The following is a 22,058-nucleotide window of genomic DNA, read 5'->3' on the forward strand; positions in this document are numbered from 1 at the left end:
AGCGGAACAGTTCCCACCAACCACAACAGCAGAAAGCAAGAGAAGATGAGGTAGATTTTAAGCACTGTATTACATGTGAGCAAACGACATGAGTAGCTTATCACCTGCGGTCTCTACAGCCAGCCAGAAAACCTAAGATCAGAGTTGACTTACGTGATACTTTTTTATGATGCATAATGTGTAAAACACCACAAAGCCAAGAAAACTACGTTGAATGAACCGGCAATACTGAAGTGCCAGCCTGTTCCTGTCAGAAAAGTAGTTTGGAAGTAAAACTCATTATCCCAGGAAAAGTTTCAAATATTAATGATATTTTAAGAGTTTCACGCTTTTCCAGCTCTGAAAAGAGGGGAATATAAGACACTATATTTGAGAGGCTAAAGCTTATAAAAAACAACTAGTAGGGAAGCAGCCATGACAGACATCACAGTTCACTAACTTCAGATTCCAGACTAAACCACCACAGTATAATTATAGGTGATAAATGCAGAAGTCACTAAAAAGGAATTCTGTTGCTAGGACTATGGTTTATTTTACTATTTTGTTGACCATTCTGATTTTGAAACAATGAGTCCAGTATTATGTTTTGCTCAGACACCGCTTTCCCTATATTTTTTAAGCTTGCTGTTAGCCAAATTTACAGAAATAGGACAAACCTCACTTGTTTTTTCTGCTATCAGACATGGTAAAATCCAGGTAAAACAGTGTGCACCAGACACCTTTAATGAACCTACATCCCAAGCAATAATCACATAAGGGATGCTCTCCAGGCTGCAGATTATCAAGCCAAAATGATCTGAACAAGTATAGTGTTACCTGGTATCAAATTTTACAGCAGAATTTCCTGGAGCAGTCACAGCTAGCATTTTTCATTGCAAGAAGCTGGTGCAGACATACACCTTCAGGCAAACATGAACTGTCAAAGCACTTAAGATTTTGCGCCTGATCTGTTGTTCCTGCATAATGCTAGCTCTACCTACACTGATAAAAAACAGATACCACAACCTAGATGCAAAGATGGTAATTAACAAGGGTGAGGTGCCTGTTCAAATGGGTAAAGACAACTGTGTTCACGTTCTTTACTGCTGCAACTCAACTCTTTCCAAAGTCTGAGTTAATATCTGCAGTGTATTGTAAGCATGTTCTTGTAATGGAATTCATTCCTGCTCTAGGGATCAAGAGGTGGATTATTTTAAAAAAGGAAATTGCCTCCTGCAAAAAGTTGGGGAGATGAGCCCTTGATTCATTGGCTCAAAACTTAACTTGCAAAAATATCTAGCTACTCACTGGGAAGCAAATATGGATTGAGAAAATGCCTTTTAAAAGAGCAATTACATTTACTCTTACCACATATATTTTAGACACCTCTGTAAAGTGCTCACTTGATTTATGAAAACTGATACTAATCTATTATTGAAAAGCAAAGGATATAAATTCAGCAGATACATTCTTCCTCTTCTGTTTCCTATTGTTTCTAATGAGACTGGAGAGAGAACTGAAGTCAACCAACAGCTTCCCACTTACATTTTGGAATGCTGGGAATATAGATAAATATACTCAAGATTCAATTCAGGTAAATTCCTCATAAATTTGAGAGTTTAACACATGTTTTTCCCCAAGTATTTTTTCCTTTTAGCATCTTTGGCAACTGCTGAAACAATCTTAAGACCAGTTGTCACACAGCATATCAAAAGCTTCATGTGGGTTAAATCAGTATCGTGTGTCAGATAGGAGTGAGTAGCAGATGCCTGGAAGGTAGAAGTGTAACAATGTGGAAAGCATACAAAGTCAGGTGCACAGAAAACTCTCCCAGCCTTTAAATATATGCAGCTTGCGAATTTCCTCAACCATCCAGAGGATCAGAGAGAGAGAGCTCCATCAATAAGAACTTGGGTGTTGACTTGTAATGTATCCAGCTACTTTTAATGAAATGAAATGAGTTGGTCTTACAAGGTTACCTCTATAGATACTGAAAGGAAACACTTTTTGTACCCCATCCTGTACAAGATGCTAGTCCCTTACGTGAAGGAAGCCTGCATGATGTACAGACTAGAGAATTAGTGACTACAGCATTCTTCCTGTTTCATGTGAAACTGTATGCATCACTGGTTGAGTGACACAGACAAGTTGCTGCTTTAACTGAAGTTAGAGTAACAGAAGCACATAAGTCTGAGAATGCAAATGTGTCTCTAACTCGGAAAAGTGAACGAAAAGAGAAGGGGTTTGGTTTTATATATGTACTAGCCTATAGACCAATTGTTTCTCAGCTTCCAGATTTCACTGGCTTTCAACAAATCAAGAAAGTTCTTTTATATTACACTTGACAAAAAGTTAGTGTCCATGTAACATGCTAAATGGAGCAAACACCCCATTTTATGTTAGAAATCTAACTTAGATCCCATACAACAAATCACATCTTTTCCAAACAGTTAGCAAAACCCCATATACAAAACACCAGTAGTAGAATCTTATCCAATCATGTCATCAACTGTGATATGAATGAATCTAAGAAAGTAATAAACTATTATTTGCTTTGGCAGCATTTGCAGTCTAACATGAGATGTGACCAAAACCAGAGGTAGATCTGGACTAAATATCAATTTACTGTCAACAGTTGTTATATTTAAAAAACTCCAAGGGAAATAAAAATTTCCTTTTGCAACATTTTTTAAAAACACCAACAATCTCAAACTCCCATACATTAGAAGTGTATCAATTGTACTGTGTAAATATTTGGCTGCACATTATAGGTACCTCATAGGTCCTTTCACCATTTGTTAATATACTTGTTTAAAATGTAAGAAAACTAGAGATTTGGATAAACTCTCCAGTTGCTAACATTCTCCACTATTTACTGTTAAGAGATTGGAGTTCTTGAAGAAAATAGACCAATTTGCTAAACTTATGCTAACCTTATGTTACTTGAAGTAACATAAGGTCTCAAGACCTGCAAGAAGGTCTCAAATATTTGAACATTACCAAGCAATTGCTTTCAAGGTCAGCTTAAGCTTTCATAGAATATCCTGCCAAATACTAGAGCTCACAAATAAGAAACATGAAAGTGTTACAAAAAAACCCCAAGGAAAACATTTCAAAGGAAATGCAAAGCAAGATTGTTTATCAACAGAAAACCAAAAGACAGATTTTTCAGAATGCTGTCCTACCAACGAGCAAACTTTGACTAGAGAATGGGACCTTGCTCAAATTGAGTGAAGCAAGAACCTCCATTCACCAGAGAAGTATATGTTGATCAAGGATTAAAATATTACTTTTGCTAAAAGTATTTCATACACTACCAATCATTTCTATGAAGCAGGAGTAAGATGTCAGCTTCATCTTTAAAATAATTCCACATTTTAAAATCTTGATGGTAAGCAGCTCTAGCTGATATTGTGTTAGTATCCTAAAATACTCAATACCTGTGCTCCACTACCAAAAGTTACTTCTACCAAAAAGATTGTGAAGTACTTACAAACTTTACTTTTGATATAGTCAGAGTTGAATTAACACAGATGAAGGCAATGTATCAAGATCTATGAAGATTCAAGCTGTCCCACAAGGCAGGTGCAAGAACTGAATATAAACTGCCCTGCAAGAGTATTCTTCAGTCTTCACCCAGATGGGCCACCTGCAAGAGCTCTAATATGAAGACTTGTCTCAAACACAGAAAGCCATATAGTTAATGACTGTTCTGCCAAAATAGCCTCTGAGCAACCAACTCCCAAAGCTATGGATGATGACTTAATGGTTACTGTTTGTATGTTAGAACACCTCAATTATTCCATTCCCATTTAACAACAGGGGAGAGTAACAGATTAAAAGAGATTACAAGGAAGAGAACACAGCTAGGAATAAAGGCAGCTAGTTGTGGAGTTGGTTTTGGGTGGAGGTTTTTCTGCTGCTTTGTTTACTTTAAAGCCCCAAATCTCCAATATCCAACATGTTGCAGAATTTGTGCCAGTGGAAGACTTTTAGTGCTTCAGAAACACAAGCAGGAGGCTTTCACATTAAATAACCAAATGAGTATTCCACTTAGTCCAAGCAGTCCCCTGGAGCAGTGATATGGGAGAAACTGCCTCAGTTCCACCCCATTCCCAGAGGTTTAATGTATACAGAGAACATTTGGGATCTCTTCAAGTGAGCTAAGGATTTGCATATCCTAACATACAGCATACATTTACATTTCCTTTGATAAATGTGAGATTACCTGGATTGCCTTCAAAGTGGTAGATTATGGTAGTGCTTATTTTATATTAAAACAGCATTAACACCCCCCCCCTCAACTGTTATAAAAAAGATGCATAAGGCCACTGTAATCTTGTACCCAGGTGGAACACAGGAATTGTCTACAGCACCTATTTATCAGCTTAATACTGACTTTACTTTTCTGAGATCCCTAGATAAAATAACTTTTAATAAATATTATTTCTGCTCAAGTTGGCATGTTTTTGAAACATCTGATTAAACCCACACACTCTTAGCAGACCGAAAAGGTCACAGGAAGAATGGGCTAGCTTACAACTGAAATTAGATGTTGCAACTTTCTTAAGCCTAGGAACGATACATGTTGATAACTCAGCATAGACATGAACTTTGAATAAGATTGCTCTACTAAATGCTACATGCTACCTGTTAACAAAACACCGTTTAGGTACAATACTTATTCAGAAACTAAATATGCATTTTATGCCTTTCCTAAAAATCATTATTACCAAAGAAAGAAAAGCCAGAATTTGAATGTGAAAACCCTATTTTAAAAGGCAAAAAAGCCCAAAGCTTCAATCTGCTTTATTTGACTTTCAAGGAGCTTGGCACCTGCAGATTGCTCCCACCATAAGGTTGAGTTACTCACCGTTTCTCAGAGTTGGTTCACTTTTATTTAAATTCCTAAGTACAGGTTTTAAAATGAACTTTGGGGCTCTATATCTAAATCAAAAGACAATTTCTGCCTGAGATTGTGACCTAAACTACAACAGAAAAATTAATTATCATATGCTGTTAGAAAAAAAATTAAATAGAACACATAATGAACCAAGATCTAATACACAGGTTCTCTATTTTAACTGATAGAAGGCAGTGACCCCCACTGCAGTTCTGCACTTATTGTACAGAGCCCTTCTTAAGAGATTTGCACTACTTTAACAGTATACTAGATCTACACTATTTTTTCAATGCTTTCAGCTCTGACAAGAACAGCTTACCTAAAAGCCAAAATATTATGAAGAACAGCTTAAAGTATTTATGATACTGTCTGGGATCTATTTTTAGCAAAATAAAAATTAAAAAAAAGGCATCTTTGGAAATCCACAAAGCAAAGAAGTACATGTAGCTTTCTTCAGATAAGCATGCAAATGATAGATGACCTTTAAAAGCAAGACATTTCAGAGCACTTCAACAAAACACCTTATTCATATTAGAAAAAGGTGTACAAAATACAATGTCAAATTCTGTTATTAGTATGAACTGAAAATTTCTACAATTTTAAGAGAAAAATCACTTAAAACCAAATCAACAGGTAAGTTTACAGTAACTCTAACAAGGAGCAAACTGCTCTACAAGTTTGAGTTTTTACTGCACTCGCTAATTTGTTAACTATAACCTAATTTAATTATAGCAAAGATGCAGTAGAGCAGGGTTTATGACTAGGTATTTTACTATTCAATTTCGAAGCTCAATATCCTCTTATCTAGGACCAGTTACTGATTACAAAAAAACAAAACAATGAAAATGCACAACATCAAAAGCTAGATTCTGAAATTTTGAAGGAATAAGGAAGAGGGGACAGAGTGATTTATTATGTCTTTACATAGCAGTAAAAGTTACAATTTTATTAGACTGTGCACAAATAAATTCTGTAAAATGAGGCATTTTCATAGAGCTTTGCTATTTAGTGGCATTACATTTGTTTTTTTGTATAAAGGTTATTTCTGGAAAACTACTCTATGCAAACAATATACAGCTACAGCCTCTCTTCTTTCAGAAACACAGAAGTATACACCATATTGTATCAAACATGCACAGAGGCTGCATCCATGTACACTAACTCCAGAACTGATTTTTGATTTTGACTGTTAACAAGAAGAATGTTTGTAGCTACCTATACAGAGTAACCAGTTACTGGTAAGAAAAGTTAAGACTGAAGTAGTTCTCAGAGGAACTGATTACAAACAGGTATATTGTTGAAATCGTTAAACTCCCTTCCTCCTATCTTTCTTTTATCTTTTAGAGAAGTCACAGGTAAGTTTGCTGTAAACCATTACATTCAGCCACTGAGAATCAAAACAGCAACCAGCTGCAAGGTGGAGCATGGAGCTAGGTTCCGGAAGGCTGTTTGTTCTCCTTGAGGCTGTTATTTTCACAACTCTACATTACTGTTCTAATAACTGCAGATCCACTGACAAAGTTTTTTTTCCCCACCAAAGCAATAGTAAAATGAACATACTAGAATAGATGCTGTCTCACATGGGTTATACACAAGCAGAAAGGTAATCTCACCTCAGTACGTTAAGTTCCAGACTCAAAACTGTTTCCACTCTGCAGAGCAGCTGTACAAGTACCTAAAAAGTAAGTACAAGTACCTACACTACTAAAACCATGGCAGCTGATAGGTCACTACATGATGTTTAAGACCAAGTACACCGGCTCTCTGGAAAAAGTAGGTCAACTACACTTACGGACAACCTATCAATGCAATTTATGTGTACAACCTTCTCCATCAGTTTTAAATGCTCTTGAGATTTTTTTTTTCCATTTGTCTAACTAAACAGATCAAAAGACTTTTCAACTTACTGTTCATGGAAATCCAGCATTGGTGGCTCAAACCGGAGAGGTCGGCAATTTCCCCGATACAGGGATACACTGCAAGAAAAATTAAAATCCTGTAAAAGATACTGTTAAATGATACATTTTTGCTCCCTCCCCATATCAAATTGCCCTTTCTTAGCAAAGTGTTCATTAATACTAATAACAGAACAACTAATTCAAAAGAAGAAACTGCCTGACAAACTTGTCCAGTCAGAATACCTTAATTTTACCAGCCGCTTACATGATTATGTGGTCTCTCCAAGAAAGGTTATGCAAGAGTATGTATCTTGGAAATGGACATAATTGAAGTGTTAGTTTTCCTCTATATAGTCATGGCTAAATGAAACAGTAAGCTAAATAGGTTTATCTCATCTTTCATAGCAATACCCAAACATCTTCCTCAATGTATAACAGTAATTTACATACACATTATGAGTTTCTATCTACATCTATACTAGTACATAAACAATCTTGGACCCATTTGATGGTACTGAGGCCACAGAAGAGAAAACAGCCCATGTCTGTGCTATTAAAAACTCATAATCTCCAGTAGACAGCGACTCAGCTCTAGAAACTTTTCTTAGCTTTGCCTATACTAACCTCCCACTGAGAAGTCTTTAGGAGAATGCTAGTAGATGAAAACTAAAACTTAGATACCACTCAAACAATCCAGCAGCGAAGACAACAAAGTATCTGGAAACATTCTCTACTACTGTTTATTTTACCAGTACAGTTATATAAAGCACAATCAATAACCCACAACATAAGTTACAAGAAAAAAATACAAAGCAGCTTTGTTGACTGAAACATTTTCTTATTCAGAATGATGTGACTGTGACTACACTTAAGTATCTCTGTAATTCAATAACACTGTATTTTGGGCTGAGTAAAAATCATATTCATACAATAAAACATAAAACAGGGAGACAATAATGTAAAAAGAAATAAACAGGAAAGGCTAAAGAATGGCTCAAGATCAATGGCTCACGAATGGCTCAAGACCAATGGCTTGCTTTCTTCTTTAAATGCTTCTGTTCTTGATACTAAAATAGCACTCTTGGTTTAGATCCTTGTTTTCTGACTTTGTATCAATCCCAGACGCCCAAAACCAGAGCACTCCACAAACCCAGCCAGGGCAGCAGAACCATCCAGCTCTGCCTCAACAGAGGGAGAAGCCAGGAGAGGGAAGATGCCCGCAGACAGGCACAGGTGGCTCACCTTATGAAAGCTGAGGCCTTGGCCTCAATCTAATTCCATCCAGCATACTTCCAGGAAAACTAATTCTTGATCAAATTCAGATATCTTTCATATTCCAGAACTACTTCAACAAGGAGGCTATTTACAGGAGTAAAAATTTAAGACTAGGGTATGAAATCTTAACTGTATTCTCTAATAGCACAGATCTGGGCAATGACAACAGTGTAACAAATCAACAGCTTTTTTAATAAAAATAAAATGTCTTAATGACTCACTCTAGTACTCCACAACTGAATCATCACACTTCAAGTATAATACACATGTAATAGGGAGATCTATGCATGCTGATCAATTTACAGCTCTCTAGGTTTGGATGTTGAAGCCTCTTCAATACCACTTAGCGCTCAGTTGTTAAAAATAGCTTTATCCACACAACGAAAGTAAAACACTATTGAGGCAAGAGTAGGCATAGTACAGTCAGCTTTAGTGTATACTTATATGTGTGTATATATAGATCACAAAACAGTAGAAGCGAAGGTGTAAGACACTAATAGGAAGAACTGTATTCAGATCTACAGAAAATTACAATTTTTGCTACTATTAAGTGCTGCTGCAACTCATTATGGTTGTCAAATAAGAGAGAACTTGGGTATACTTTCTCATGCTAAAATCAAATCTCGTGGAAAAAGTGCTCAACAAAATGAAATTTATAGAGACACTAGACATGAGAGAGTAAAGTTGGAAAATTATATTAGCAGTGATATTTTGAAAGGATAAAACAAGTTGATAATAACTGTTCAAAGTGATCACTTCACTTTTCAAAGTTTATGATCCAATTTAAAAACATTTAGAGTGCATTTTTAAACTGAAAAGGACAAAAAACTCACATACCTCCATTGTCAAGATAACACTAAACAGAAACTACCCTTCTTCAATAATGATTTTTAAAATAGTTCTGTCAGTTTCTTCCAATTTCAAAACTCTGAACAGTCAGCCAGCACCTCTTTTTTTTATTGGTAATTATTGGTAAAAGGACATATCAATTCCTTTTATGGAAAAGTTACCAGAAATATTTACAGTATTTACAAAAGCGATAATGAACATCTTTATTTCAAATGCATTGAGAATACAGTTAAGAGTAATTGACCTAAATTGAACAATCAGGACATACACAATTCTCCACATACATGAAAAGTTTAAGCAACATTTTCTCAGACTGCATAGCTGTATTATCCTGGATAGCCATTTAGACAACACAGTATTTTTAAAAGGCTAAAGGTTGGTAAAGGCAGCTACATCATAATGAATGCCAATTATTACAATAAAAGCAACAACTGTAATAAGATTCAAATGGGAACAAGCAATATTGGAATTCCCAAACTTCGCCTACTGAAAGGTCCAACATGAGTCAACTTGCAGCAGACTTACAAAAAGATGTTAATGTCTGCTCTGCTGGGCACTTGCTCACTGAAGGCTGGATACTCCCATGGGTAGGGCAACTTTACAGCATAATGATATTTAAGTTAATTAGTACTGTATGCATGTAGAGCTATGGCTCCTGGTCTTATATCAGAATTTAAACATTTTCCTTTCCCTACCCCTCCAAGTTTTCCAACTTTCAAAGTCAAAAAGAACAACATGAAAAGATGCATGTGAATGAGAGAGGACTACTGACATCTGCCAACAAGCTACAGCAGACCAAGAACTGGCCAGGAGTCATGTGAACCTATGAACCAGGAATGACCGGTTCCTGCTGATGATTTAAGACAGTCCCAACACTTTTTCCCTTCTGCAAGGATTTTGATTTTAAAAATAAGACTTGAGAGTGAACTATACACAGTCCCTGACACAATCATTACCCTCACCATACCATCCACTCTGTCATCCAAGCGAGAGGGCATTTACCGCAACTACTAACTACTGTACTGCTACTACCCAGAAGCAACCTACTACCAGATGCAATTCACTGAACTGCAACTTCATGTCTTAATACGGTTATTCACAGATGCAGTTATAAAGATGGTCAAAATATCAATGCCTGGAAAGACTGTAGGTGATATGGATGTCCATCTGTGCTAAGACACAATTTTCTTCTGTCTAGGGACATTCTGCAGCACTTCTATAATGTTTTGCTGTTTATCACAGAGTACTAGGCACTCAATTTTAAATAATCCATACACATCTCTGCATTTGGAGATTAAGAAAATGCTTGTCAAATATAATATTTAAAGATTTCTGCAAAGTTGGGCAATAACTGTTTCTCTATAGCCTCACTTTACCTTTCTAGCTGTCTGGGATTTCTGGGGGAGGTCTGTGCTCTGTGGGATCTTATCTCTAATTGCTATTGTGGAAGATTCAAGTCTAAGCAGTACTCTACATTTATTTTTCCCACGTTACTTTACCAGTTGTTTAAAGGGTTTTATTTCCTCTCCTGTGCCATAAATTGTCAAAAAATAAATACAATGGCATTAAATCGTCAAACAGCAAGAGATCTCATGATTTTATTTAGCAACACAAACTCTTAGAAAGCCACTACTTTGTTATTTCTATTACCACAAAATTAAATGAAAGTGTGTCCAAAAATAACCACGTGAATTTTTAAAATGACAGGCAAATACCTCACAGTAGGTACTTTTTGTGCCACAACATCCTTGAAAGAGCCACCTCAAAGACAGAACATTTTTGGCTAAAAGAATAACCAATCACATTTCCCTGGGTGCATCCATGACTTGTTAATATTTAAAAATAAGGCTGAGCTGCATATATCAGAAAAACTATTTAAATTTTTATAGTTAAAATTATTTTAGAAATATGGGTATTAAACACAGCCTCAGTGAGGAAAGTGAACTCCCACAAAACATTTGACTACTTTCATATCTGGCAGTAGCCACTGCTGTAAGTGTAGATGAATAAAAAGACTAGCAACAAAAGTTTTTCATAAACTACACCCAGCCAGTGGTTGGCTCAGGTATGCCAACATTAACCCTATATGAGGAAAACATACTCATGATGTCAGACATTAAACTTCAAAGCTAACACTTCCTGAGGGGGTTGTCTGGGGAAAGGGTGGGGAAAGAACAGAGAGAAGCTTGAATAGATGCACTGTAACCTGACCATGGGCAAGAACAAAACAAATTAAATGGCTAGTTCATTTCCCTCCTTCCAATTAGTGTTAAAAAGCAGATCAAATAAGTGAATAAACTGTCTAGATAGGGAAGAAATATCTGCAAGCTATACCAAGAAGGAGATATTATAGTCTCTAAGAAGGACAATGAAAGACAAGCCATCTAGAGAAGTTAAGCATGTGGACCATGGACCTAGACTTTTTAGCAACATCATTGGGAAAAAAAAAAAACATCACCTAGAAAAATACTTAAAAGTTCCATGTAAAACCAGTAACGATGGAGAGAGAAGGAAACAGACAGACAGCAAATTGGGTATTTACTTTGTAATATGGCATTGAAGAGTGTGCAGTGCTGATCTTTATTACATTGTGATTGAACCCCAAATAAGCCAGTGCTCTGAAGTGGAATGGACTATTTTTCAAATCTGTAAACTGGTGTTTTATTAGAACACACTCTAGAACATTGAAATTTCAAACACAGAAAGTGATCCTCTTAGATGATAAATTAAAATAAAAAATCCTGGAAGCATATCTAATCCATGTCTTCAGTCTCATTCTCAGGGACCACCAAATTCAGTTGTTTCCTGGGAGACAAAAAAAAATTGCTCATAATCCCTAGGTCCCAATAAAGGCACCTTCTTTCTGCCATTGAAATTCAATGATTTAAACAAGATAATATTCCACTTAAACTATCTCCATAAAGTCTGACACTACCCAAGACGCAAAATACACTAATCATGGTTCTCATAAATTCAATTGTCATTCCTAAATTCAGGTTTTCATACTTGCAATCTGACTGACATACTGCAGCGCTTACCTACAGCTGTTTAAGTTCCTGTCCACAGCTGTGTCCCCTACCATTTTGCAATCCCCTAAGAGCTCGTGGAAGAATGCAACAAAAACCCACAGCACACCACCACCAGTTCACAATCCATGTACAAACCCATCATTGCTGGCAGGGTAAAATAAGTCACTGGACCATGAACTGCAGCAGCTGAGCCACAGGCACACATACTCACTTTCTCTGTAACAGGAGAGAGAATCCTTGGCAAGAAGGACAGGTAAACAACAACGGGGATACTACCATCTTAAACCACTCATGCTGTTTGTGAGTTATGAATGACCAGAAGTTCAGCTGATTTAATATTACAAACCATGACAGGGAAGAACACAATGATCACTTAGCTCTAGCTACTTAGCTTACCGAAATGCAAGTTTTGGAAGTTAATATTAGTCATACTGCTCTGTAACCTATTTGCTTTGATTGTGTTCTTCCAGAAGTATTAAGGATCATATTATTTACCTTTCAACATAGAAGAGAAGTCCAATAATGAAATTTAAGAGATTCTTTTACTGCCGTGCAAAGTCTGAGTCCACTACAGGGTAGTGAGTGCAGGGCTTCACACAAGCAGTTTAAGATAGCAAAATGGGTAAAATCCCTAGTAAATCAATTACTGAAACTGCATCATTTTAATTTGATCTTTAAAAAACTATTTTATTTTATCTTAACCAAAATGTTATGATTTGTATGATTACATACAGAAGAATTATATTCAAGTAACTCTAAATGCATTGTAACTTTACATGTGGTAATTCATTCTCCTACCACAGTACAGTTACACACATGAAGGTGTATATATAGTATGTGTAAGCAGTTAACAGAGAAGCCAGTACTGAATAAATCTTTGGAAGTGATTACTTATGGGAGCAGTTTAGTGACATGCATATTCTGCTTGCTTAATCCAATGTTAACAGGCAAGTAGAAAACAAATAGTTTAGTAAAAGAACCAGGTGGAAAGTTTAATTAGAGGAACTTCATAGATGAGAAATAAACAGGCAGAAGTCCTGAAGGGCAGAGAGGGGCTTCTACTGCTGGGGAAGGGGAAAGAAGACAGATTCAGGGAAGCTACAGGAATACAAAGTTTCAAGTTGTATGCAGAATGACAAAGCTAAACTTTTTTAATTAAAAAGCAAATGAGAAGTTTGTATAACACAAGATAGACAAAATTCACATTACCATAGTACACAAATTATCTCAAGCTTCAGATCAAAATATGAAGTAACTACCTCATTTCAATACATAATATTAACTCTTCTCTTTTACATTATCACAATAAAGATAATTTGAATTTATGTTTTAATTTCACCTGGAATGAAAGACCTGTCACATCCTCATAAGATTCTTCAGCACCTTCATGTTCACTCTTTCCCCTAGAACCCTGAATTCCAAGTATACTCAGAAAACTAGTACTAGAAAAGCCAACGTCTGCAATATTTTCATACAATTCAGGAGATTTACATTGCAAGATTTAGGTCCATATCTAATCAGAGGGCAGGAAACTAGTGGCAAGTGATACAAATAGGATCAAGGCTTTTAAGTATAAAACGAAAAATGTTGCTTTTCTTGCAGAGATTTTTCAAAACTTGTTGCAAAGAGAATGCAACGGACAGACAAGGGGGCAGGGAAGAATCTATTGAAAGTAACTTCATAAAGTTTTTCTTCAAAAGGACCCAAAGAAATTTTGAAGCAAGTAATCAAACCCACTCATTTCTCAATAAAACTTCCGTAAAATGATAAAAAAAAAAAAAAATCTACAAGCAGAGACTCAGTTTACCCCCTCTTCATTTACACAGAATTACTCTGTGGTATATGTTACTAAGAGAATTAAAGAATTATTCCATTTCTTTTTCCATATGTGAAGTGATTTAGCTGACCAATATTAAAACTTGTTTTACATTTTAGTTTAAATTTCCTCTCTATGAGACAAATAATTGAAAAATTATACATTTGTATTTGATCTCATTTACATTAAAACTATTATTCTTATGAAAAATATCACAAATCTCACAATAGGATGGCTGTTTTAAACTTTTAGAAAATCATGCTTACCTTTTCTGTTGATATGAACTGAGGCCTATAGTTGTCTCAGTCTGTAAAAGAAAAAACTAATTTTAATTTTAAGACACTGACAGCATTTTATTCCCTGTGGGGAAAAAAACCCCAGCAACTTTAACAAGTTAGCAGATCAGAACTTGAAAGACAAAAGAAGAAGTTCTGATCTGGAGCAGAAAATGCAAATTGTTTTTTTCCAATTACTTAAAGAAATTAAGCTTCTACCGAAAGACTGTTTGGCCCTGGACAAGACTGCAGTCAGTTCCAGTGGTAGGAACTCCTACAAACTGTAAGACAAGTAGCAATTTAACAACTTAAAAATTGAGATGAGGAAAAAAGTCCAGGAAATTATAACATTGTAGGGAACAAGAAGAAAACCTAGCATAGATGTAAGAAACAAATTACAAAGAAAAGCATATAAACCAAATAACAGTCAAGCAATTATCTCACCGGTGTAATTTAACAAACTAGAAAAGAAAGAATGCTATAATCTCCATTGGATTAGGAAACTTCATCTCCTTCCCTGCTAATGATCTTCTAGCCTTTATTATTCATACCTTTACTACCACTCAGCTGGACATTACAGCTAATTACCTGAAAACAAAGAGGTTAGGTTGTCTAGGAAATTCCAACTAGTTTACCCTTGTCTAAGAAATCCCAACTGGTTTAAAAGGCTGCGTATGAAACGTCCTCCTGGTTCAGCTAATGTTAAAACCTACCTGACTGAAAACTTCTGTCTTCCCACAGAATTTGGGGATCAAATCGAGGATTTCAGTCCTTCTCTTAAAGACATTTCATGGCCAAGACAAATATTCATCTTTGGGAGCAGGAAGAAAGCTTACAGGTTGGATAAAGTCTGTGGTGCACCTTGGCTCATCTGACACAGTTCACCTCTAGTATAAGGATGCTGTTTGTTTGCAAGGGGAATGTGAATTTTTCATATCTCATTTCAGAACTAAAATCAAGTCCCTTGGCTGGGCACTTCACTGATGTTTATTTCAACTACAAATTACACTGTCTTTCCTTGTTTTTCCCAAGATAAAAGTATTTTTTTCTAAAAATAAATTTTTAAAAATTATCTTTACTTAAAAATTGGTTTATTGACCCTCCAATTTGCATCAAACTAAAGAAAGCTGGAAGTGTATTATTTACCATTGTAAAACAAAGCTAATTTGTTTGTAACTTGAGGATTTATTTGCAATTTTAAATGTCTAGGCAGAGCATCAATTAGCTTTTTTGTTTTAAAACCTCTGAAACAGAGAGGCAGACTGCTGTGCTAAAGGGACACTGCAGGAGGAAGGGGTTCACATGAAATTACGCTTTGCTGTACTGCATGATCAGTGCAGTTTTTCCTCACTGAACAGAATGCTAAGAGACAACGTAAGTTGTTTTATATTGCCAATTCTATTATAATTTAAAAATCAGCAAGTTTTCATTTAAAGTCTGCAAGCTTTCATTTAAACTTAGGTATTACATTTGTACTGTAATTAGGAAAACAGAGTATTTCCTATTTTTTTTTATTAAAATACACTGGCTTGCAAATGTTTCCATTAAGCTTTCCTAACTAAGGTATACTATGCAGATATTGATAAGTTTTTAGTTCAGCTTCTTAATTTCTGATGTCACCCTCCGTTTTCTATTTCCAGTAAGATATAAGTAAATACTTACAACCTGCAGTGAATTATTTCAGAATAGGAAGAGAAATTCAATTAAAATTAAGAAAAAAGAAATTTAAAATCACTTTTAGTTAATTGATGAATGCTTAAGATATGGAATGTTTTGTATCTAAAACTTCCTAGGAAGTACTGCATAACGAGTTAATTGATTAACTCCAAAATCTAAAGAATTTAATCAGAAAAAAACAGATCTCTGCCTTCCATACCTTATTTTTTCCTCAGACTGAAAAGCTGAGAGCAAATGTTCCAGCGTTAAACTGCCACCCATTAATTTCTCAACTTAAGAAAACAGATAGGAAACTGAATCAAAGTGAATCAGCTGAAGATATCTTCCCTCCATCCAAAAAGGACTTGTGCTGTCAAAAGCTCATTCAACATTCCATACAAGCACTTGTTCAAAACATTAAGCCAGTTCACAATAGCATGATTTTATAAGCCCTGAATAAAATACATATTGCTTGAGTATTTTAAAAATGGTTTTAATAAGCTTCAAACAGCTACTTATAATTACATGTGCCTATTCTTATTATCTACTTTTCTATCATAAATCTGACAACCATGAATCACTGTCTGCCTGCCTTTCTGTCCTGGTTTCAGCTGGGATAGAGTTAACTGTCTTCCTAGTTAAACCACGACACTTTCCCATTTTCTTTTTCTTTTTTAATTTTTTATTTTAAACTATGTAACTATTGCCTACAGCTTGCAGATGTACCCATTCTCTCTAAAAGCACACCAGACTACACCTGGCTCTGCAAGAGATGCTGCACAGCCTACTCAATAGAAACTTACTAGTGCTTGCATATAAGGACTAAACAGCCTGAGTTACTTGACTGCAGCGGAGAGGGATGCTGATCTTCACCACAGCCAGCTACCACTGATACAGGCTAACGGACAAATTGCTCAGTAAGTCTCAGCATTTATGAGCTTTCTCCACATCTCTGATGCATGTAGCAAGTGGTACACTCCAAGTGTTGATAATGAAGTTTTGAATCTGAAGATCTATGCAACACAATCAGTAAGGCAGATGTACCCAAAAATGACCCAAATCCATTTTGAGTGTTTTCTCTACTAACCGAAATAATCTGCTATTCCTTCCTACCAAAAAACTGCACATATCCCTCTCTTTTTTACACAGTCATTTAAAGTCATTCTTCTCCTGATTTCACCAGTTCCATTCTTCCATGCTGTGCATTCACACCACTGACTTTCCTGACTACGGGAGGGACACAACAAAAATTGCTAAGACAGTGTTCCCGTGAAATACTGTTATATAACTGTACTGGTTTGGGCTGGGATAGAGTTCATTTCCTCCATAGTAGCTAGTATGGGGCTATGTTTTGGATTTGTGCTGGAAACTGTGTTGATAACACAGGGATGTTTTTATTACTGCTGAGCAGTGCTCACCCAGAGCCAAGGGCTTTTCTGTTTCTCCCCCCACCCCACCAGCGAGCAGGCTGGGGGCACAAGGAGTTGGGAGGGGACACAGCCGGGACAGCTGACCCCAACTGACCCAAGGGATATTCCAGACCATATCACATCACGCTCAGCATGTAAAGCTGGGGGAAGAAGAAGGAAGGGGGGGGATGTTCAGAGTGATGGTATTTGTCTTCCCAAGTCACCATTAGGTGTGATGCAGCCCTGCTTTCCTGGAGATGGCTGGGGAAGCAGTGAATAAATTCCTTATTTTGCTTTGCTTGTGTGCATGGCTTTTGATTTCCCTATTAAACTGTCTTTATCTCAACCCATGAGTTTTCTCACTTTTACCCTTCCGATTCTCTCCCCCATCCCATCAGAGAGGAGCGGGTGAGCAGCTGCGTGGGGCTGAGCTGCCGGCTGGGTTTAAACCACACCAACCACCAAACTTACTCTATGAAGCTAACAGGTGCGTAAACTAAACACCCTGCGTTCCTTACCAATGTCCTTTAAAGGGCATTATTCGCTACAATTAAATACAACCTTCCTCTCAGTAACTGATTTTTCTTTAGAAACAACTAAAGCACATAATTAAATTACCAGCAGTTACCTGACAGTCAGATGATGGAGCTAACAGGTTCAGATCCTATGACAGGGCAACCAAAATAGTCATTACCAACACTGTCCCATCCTTGACAACTAGCTTCGGCTCTAACAAGACAGCATGTTCTATTAAGTTTGAAATTATTCAGTAAAGTTGTTTGTCATCTATGCTCTTAAGCATCGTAACTGGCAGTCAATGCCCCTAATATCAGCCTTAGTCTAAGACCCCACTCAGGCCAACTTTTAGACAGAGGGCAGTGGAGATCAAATTTAACTCCAGAAACAAATGGAAATACACATCATTGACAATAGCTGAACTACTACATAGCCATAGCTGTAGTTTACTGTTGGGAGTTAAATTCTATGGCTGATCATACACTCAAGTTTTCCCTCCTATGTTCTGAAATCGCAGATTTTCTATGAAAATATTAGTCTAATATCTGTACCTAAAGTTTAAAATCACAAATCACTTTGGTAAGACATCATAGGTCTGAAATATAATTAAGAGCAAAAATCAAAGATCACACTTCTAGGGAAAAGCCTGTTTTTTTGCATTCAGATGTCTGTTAAGTGCAAGCAAAATGACAAATTAATTTCAATGACTTTTTGTGTTTTGAGCAGGCGGTTGTTTGCTTTTTGGTTTGTTTGGGGGTTTTTTGTGTGGGTTTTGTTTTGGGTTTTGGGGGTGTTGTTTGGTTTGTTTTTGTTGGTGGTTTTGTTTGTTTGTTTGTTTTTAAATCAGGGTCAATCAAGAGCAAAGAAATAGCATACCAACTTCAGCAGCTCATCAACCATAGCATCATGGAACTAAACCAAAAATAAATCTCATGTGGCAGTTTCTATAATTACCACTCATTTTTATCACACGTCAATCTTTAGAGTCGTGCAGTAAACAAAAACATACAAATGTGTTCAGTTACATGTTCTAAATACTTTTTTTAAAATTTGATCTTCAAGTAAAACTGTAGACCTACTGTGCTACATTCTGGCATGCTATTTTTCCTGTATGACTGCACAAAACTGTCAAACAAATGCCAAGAACTAAAACCATGTACCAGATAAATCCACTATTTAAAGTGCAGGTTTTGTTGAATACTGCTGGTTTATCAGGTAAAGAGAAATAAAATTATGCTTTTTAATAAATACAGTTGTTTTTTTTCTCCTGTAAAGAATACACCTCTTATAAAGCAGCATTAGCAAAATATGATTTATAGGAAAATTTTATTAAATCTTATCTGTATGGGAGAAGTATTACGAATAACAAAATACTACCTTGCAATGTACAGATCAGGAAGAAGGCTGCATGTGCACACTATTAATATTTCAAGAGACATAATAAGCTAAGTTACAGGGGAAAAAAATCAAATTGGATTAATTTCCTGATCCAACCGACTGCCTAACAACAAAAGCTAAGGTCAGCACAGAAGAAACAGTAGAAATATACAACTGAGTGGGCAAAAGAAGCGGGAGAGGAAAAAATCCTCCCAAAAGGCTGTGTTCAGGTCTTGGAGATAGATGATTTTTAAATTAATTATTCTTTTCAATTTAAAGACAGCATGCATTTAGGCTGTTGCTACTAACAGTTCCATGTCTTAACTTCTATCTTGCATAACCCTATAACCAAAGGGATTTCAGAGTAAAGATCTTGAGACAACTTGTATGCAGTGAGTTAGAAAATTAAGGCAGTCAGCACCAGTTTCAAGACTTGCAACAACTTCTCTCCAGAGGCTTGAGTAAGATTTCACAGAGAATCTGTACCTGAAAGCACACCTTACAGACTCAGTACAGTTGTGGCACGACACAAGACAACAATCTTGTGCACATGGAGAATCAAAACCCACACCTTACAGTCTGAAGGCGGTCTCTAAAGGCATACCCATGGTTGTTAACTTTAGCCAGAAAACAAAAAATCCCACCAAAAAAACCCTGACCAACCAACAACAACAAAAGAGGTTAATTTTAATGCCTCACCAGTTTGTTTTAATAGCTATTCTTCACTTCTTGGTAAAAGGTCATATTACCTAGCATTACATTCAGTCATCTAAACATAGGCATCCACCGCCACTTGAGATTAATGTCCCAGGGCAACCTGCCTGGTCTCAGACTGACATCCAGAAGGGCACACGGTTTCTCCTATGCCCTGTGCCATAACTGCCAGGTCCACGTAGATGTCCAAGACAGTCCAGGACATCTCAAATAACACTGGTTACCTATGTCTAAGCAACTGAATTAAGGCATCTCAAACAGCACTGGTTACCTATGTTTAAGCAACTGAGTTAAAGCCCTAAGTCTTAAACAAGGATGGCAGGGCTGGTGTGGGGGAAGCAAAGCAGGGAGGCCCTCTTAATCAAGACCTGAGGTTTCTGGACACCAAATACATTTCTTTAATGTTACCAAAATTCTCAACAACCAAAGCTTTCTATATTCCTACACAAGAGTATCCACAGTAATTTAAAAGACTCTTTCAGAACATTTTACATACTGTTATTTTATAGTAAGGCTGGTTACTTCTTGTAGAAAAGCTATGTGCTGCTTGCTACTAAACATTGAGAGACAGCTACAAAACTGATACGTAGATGGCAGCTTAAATCTTCATTGCTGCATTCATGAACTCTATGCTATAAGTAGGTTAATTAAAAGAAACATAATTAATGATGAATATCTTGCTTAAGGTAATGAAGAAAATGAATGCTATAATCTGAAAGGTAGCTGAAAGTGGATTTAACTGAGTCATTCTTGCCATGCTCTTTCATGACCCAAACTCACAAAAGGAAAGAAAAACATCAGTTGACTTTAGCTGATGCAACACATGCTGTTGACATCGACTTTTCAACAGTCACTTACTCCTGGGCATCAATTAATTATTTTTAAACTAAAGCCTGGGGATGGCAATTCTTCCTGTACAAGAAGAAACTGCCATTTTTTTCTGAGGAGCAGAAGTACTTCAGCTGCTCACAAGCAATGGCAATGAACTGAGACAGCTTTTATTCTTTTATAAAAATCACACACATTGGAAAGAAGCTCCAGAGGCCATCTAGTCCACCCTTGCTCAGGGGACGTCTGGTTAGTGCAGGTTGTTCACAGCTTTAGGCCATTGAGTTCTGGATATCTCCAAAGATAGAAATTCTACAACTTCTTTGAGTAACCTGGTCCAGTGTTTGATCACCCTCAAGTTTAAAAGCTTTTTTTCTTACATGGGTTTGGAGTCTCCCATGCTGAAATCTGTGTCCAAAGCCTCTCATAGTTCCATTGTGCACAATGAAAAGTCTGGCTCTTTTCAACTCTACACTGCCCACAGCAATTAAGTTTTCCCCTTGGTCTTCTCTTCTAAAGGCTGAAGAAACACATCCTAACATGAGAAGCATTCCAGCCCCCTGATCATCCTGGTACCCCTCCGCTGTGCTTGCTCCAGTATGTCAGTGCATTCCTTGTACTGGGTAGCCCAGACTGAACACAGTACTCCAGCTGCAGCCCCACAAATGGGGGCGGGGGGGGGGGGGGGGGGGGGGGAGGGCGAGAAATCTTCTCGCTCCACATTTGTTCATACAGTTCAGTAGGCTGGGGACCTGCTTTGCTACAAGGGTACACAGCTAACTCATGTTCAACTTGTTGTCCACCAGGACCCCCCAGGTCTTTTCTGCAGTGCTGCTCTATAGCCCATCACTGCCCAGCCTGTCCTGTTACACAGGATTATTCTCTCTTAGGTGCAGGACTTGCATTTGCCTTAGATGAATGTCATAAGGTTCCTGTCAGCCTGCCAAAGTCCCTCTGAATAGCAGTCTTCCCCTCCAGTGTATCAACTACTTTGCCCAATTTGGTAGCATTTGCAAACTTACTGAGAGGACTCTCTATACCATCATCCAGGCTGCTAATGAAGACATTAAGCAGTACTGTCCTCAGTACCAAGCTCCATCATGGGTAACAGACTGCCAGCTGAACTTTGTCCTGTAAAGTACACCCATCAAGGTCAATGGTCCAGCCATTTTATTACTCACTTATGTGGTCTATATCTTAGCAGTTTGGCTAGATGGATATCAATGGAGATCATACCAAACCCCTTTTAAAAGTCAATATAGAATATGAAAATTTGAGGTAATAAACAAAAAATTTAAACTTTACACCCTGAAAACAGTATTGCTGATACACCAGAACCAAATGGTTGCCACTTCTGTTAAGATACTTCTCTACTATGCCATACAGAATGAAGTACAGATCATGCAGAAAATACTAAAATTCCTCCAGTAAGAAATCAGCATTGCTGATGTGCACATAACTCAGTCGCGTAGCTTCCTTGTGGCAAAGCTACCACAAGTCATGTTAAGGTTCTGTCTATTTGACATTTAGGACC

General features: G+C 36.9%; 1 protein-coding gene across 3 annotated transcripts in view; it reads right to left on the reverse strand.

The window, feature by feature from the left end:
- TMEM131 (transmembrane protein 131) overlaps positions 1-22,058 on the reverse strand; it is a 100,233-nt gene that overhangs the window by 52,938 nt on the left and 25,237 nt on the right. For all 3 annotated transcript variants that reach the window (XM_075057549.1, XM_075057547.1, XM_075057548.1), the window contains exons 3-4: positions 14,016-14,056; positions 6,790-6,858 (exon numbers count right to left, since the gene is read on the reverse strand). In XM_075057549.1, the coding sequence (XP_074913650.1) occupies positions 6,790-6,858; positions 14,016-14,056 (110 nt within the window). The remainder of the gene's footprint in view (positions 1-6,789; positions 6,859-14,015; positions 14,057-22,058) is intronic.

Source organism: Buteo buteo, chromosome 25, assembly GCF_964188355.1.
Source record: "Buteo buteo chromosome 25, bButBut1.hap1.1, whole genome shotgun sequence".
Lineage (NCBI taxonomy): Eukaryota > Metazoa > Chordata > Aves > Accipitriformes > Accipitridae > Buteo > Buteo buteo.